The following is a 1,898-nucleotide window of genomic DNA, read 5'->3' as shown; positions in this document are numbered from 1 at the left end:
CAGAAGACGGACACAGGGGGCGGGTGCTTACGTGATGGGACCGTGACACCGTTCAGCCACCTCCTCCAGCAGCCGAGGCGGTGCCACCTCCTTGCAGAAGTAGTGCTGGGAGTCGGTGGTCAGCCGGAAGTAGCCGTCCACGAGAGCCACGAAGGACAACGCCTGCAGCAGGCCCGGGAACTCCGCCTCCTGCACCGGGAGCGCGTCAGTGCGCGCTGCAACCCCGGGGGCGCGATCCCTGATCCCTCCGGGTAAGGCGGGAGGGCACCCCGCTCAGGGCGTCCCGTACCCACCAGGATGTGGTTATCCGTCCTCGTGATGGTGACCAGACGGTGCTCCCCGGCCGGGCCAACGCGCGGGGCTTGTTTAATGCTGATGTCCAGGATCTCCGGAAAATCCCCGAAGGGCTGGAAGGCCTGAGGAAGGGGGTGGGGAGGTCTCGTGCTCGGGAGCCGCCGATCCTTATTGGAAGGCCCGGGAAGCCTGGACCCCATTAACCTGCCTCTCACTGCATGCATCTGCATCCTCACCTCTTTCCCACCTTGGGCACTTCATGCATTCCCTCCATCTCAGCCCCTCCCAGGCTATCCCCGCCAAATCCCGCCTCCTTCCCTCTGCAGTTCGCCTCTCTGAGCCCCGCCCACCCCAGCCCTCCGGTCCCTATTCCGGGTTGCTTTTTTTTTTTTTTTTCCTATAGGGCTGGTAGGCTCCCCAGAGAGAAGCAGAGAGAGAGGGAAAGTGAAGAAGAACCCCCAGCCCCAAAAGGGGTGGCCACGCTGCAATCCCTTCTCCTCCACTGGCCAATCAGGGATTGAGCATGCGCACATGCACGTACATGGTGTGTTTTTCAAGCCTCTGGGTCTGGGACTTGAACCTGTCCGTCAGCTATGTCAGAGCCAGCAGCCTTAACTACCATTAGTCTGCCTTTTTTTTTTTTTTTAAATTATTTATCTAACTTCAGAGCTGGCAGGTGGTATGGTGGATAAGTGTGTAGGACTCCCACATGGCCAACTGTGGTTTGAGTCCTGGACCTGGTAGCTTGATTCTTTCTCTGTCTGTTCCTCTCAGGTCAAATTAAAATAAATAAGAATAAATAAAGTTAGATAAAATAATTCTTTTTAAAAAAATTATTTATCTTGGGGCCGGCAGCTGGTGTGGTGGTTAAGAATGCTTCACTCTTACATGTCCGACTGTGGTTCGAGTCCCAGAACTGGCAGATTGCTTTCTCACTTTCTCTCTCTCTCTCTCTCACTCTGTCTCTCTCTGGTCAAGTTAAAATAAATAAATAAGGTTAAAATATAATTTTAAAAAATTATTTATTTGAGGTCCCGTAGGTGGCGTGGTGGTTAAGGGCGCTTCACTCCTACATGGGTAACTGTGGTTCGAGTCCCGGAACTGGTGGCTTGCTTTCTCACTTTCTCTCTCTCTCTCTCTCACTCTGTGCCTTTCTGGTCAAATTAAAATAAATAAATAAAGATAAATAAAATAACGCTTTAAAAATTACTTGTCTAATTTTATTTATTTATTATTATTGTTCAATTTGACCAGAGAGACAGAGAGGAAAAATGAGAAAGCAAGCTGACATGACTAGGATTTGAACCGCAGTTACACATGTGAGAATCCATCACCTTAACCGCCACGCCGCCTACCGCCTCCACTTAGCTGCTTTTATTCCCGCCCCCTTGCTCAGTCCCACCCATCACTCAGCCTGCTTCACCAATCGCCTTCCCCGATGACCAACGCCCTCTAGATAGCCCCGCCCAGCATCGTGCCACGCCCCCTCCGTTGGCCCCGCCCAGCTCCCCTGCAAGCACCTCGCCTTCTCCGTGGCTCCAGGCGATCCCGCTGCCACCAGCCACGCGGAGCAGCCCCTGCCCATCTTGGGCACCGGCATGCTC

The 1,898-nt window shown here is 53.3% G+C and overlaps 1 protein-coding gene across 1 annotated transcript in view; it reads right to left on the bottom strand.

The window, feature by feature from the left end:
- Positions 1-1,898, bottom strand: part of JAK3 (Janus kinase 3) — a 25,343-nt gene that overhangs the window by 17,847 nt on the left and 5,598 nt on the right. The window contains 4 exon segments of the mRNA XM_027771299.1: positions 32-189; positions 294-416; positions 1,815-1,893; positions 1,895-1,898. The exon segment at positions 1,895-1,898 is cut by the window's right edge and continues 206 nt beyond it. Coding sequence (XP_027627100.1) covers positions 32-189; positions 294-416; positions 1,815-1,893; positions 1,895-1,898 — 364 coding nt within the window.

The sequence above is a fragment of the Tupaia chinensis genome, unplaced genomic scaffold, assembly GCF_000334495.1.
Source record: "Tupaia chinensis unplaced genomic scaffold, TupChi_1.0 Scaffold000201_1, whole genome shotgun sequence".
NCBI classification, from domain to species: Eukaryota; Metazoa; Chordata; class Mammalia; order Scandentia; family Tupaiidae; genus Tupaia; species Tupaia belangeri.
The sequence above is the reverse complement of the archived record's forward strand: the minus strand, read 5'-3'. Positions and strand labels throughout refer to the sequence as shown.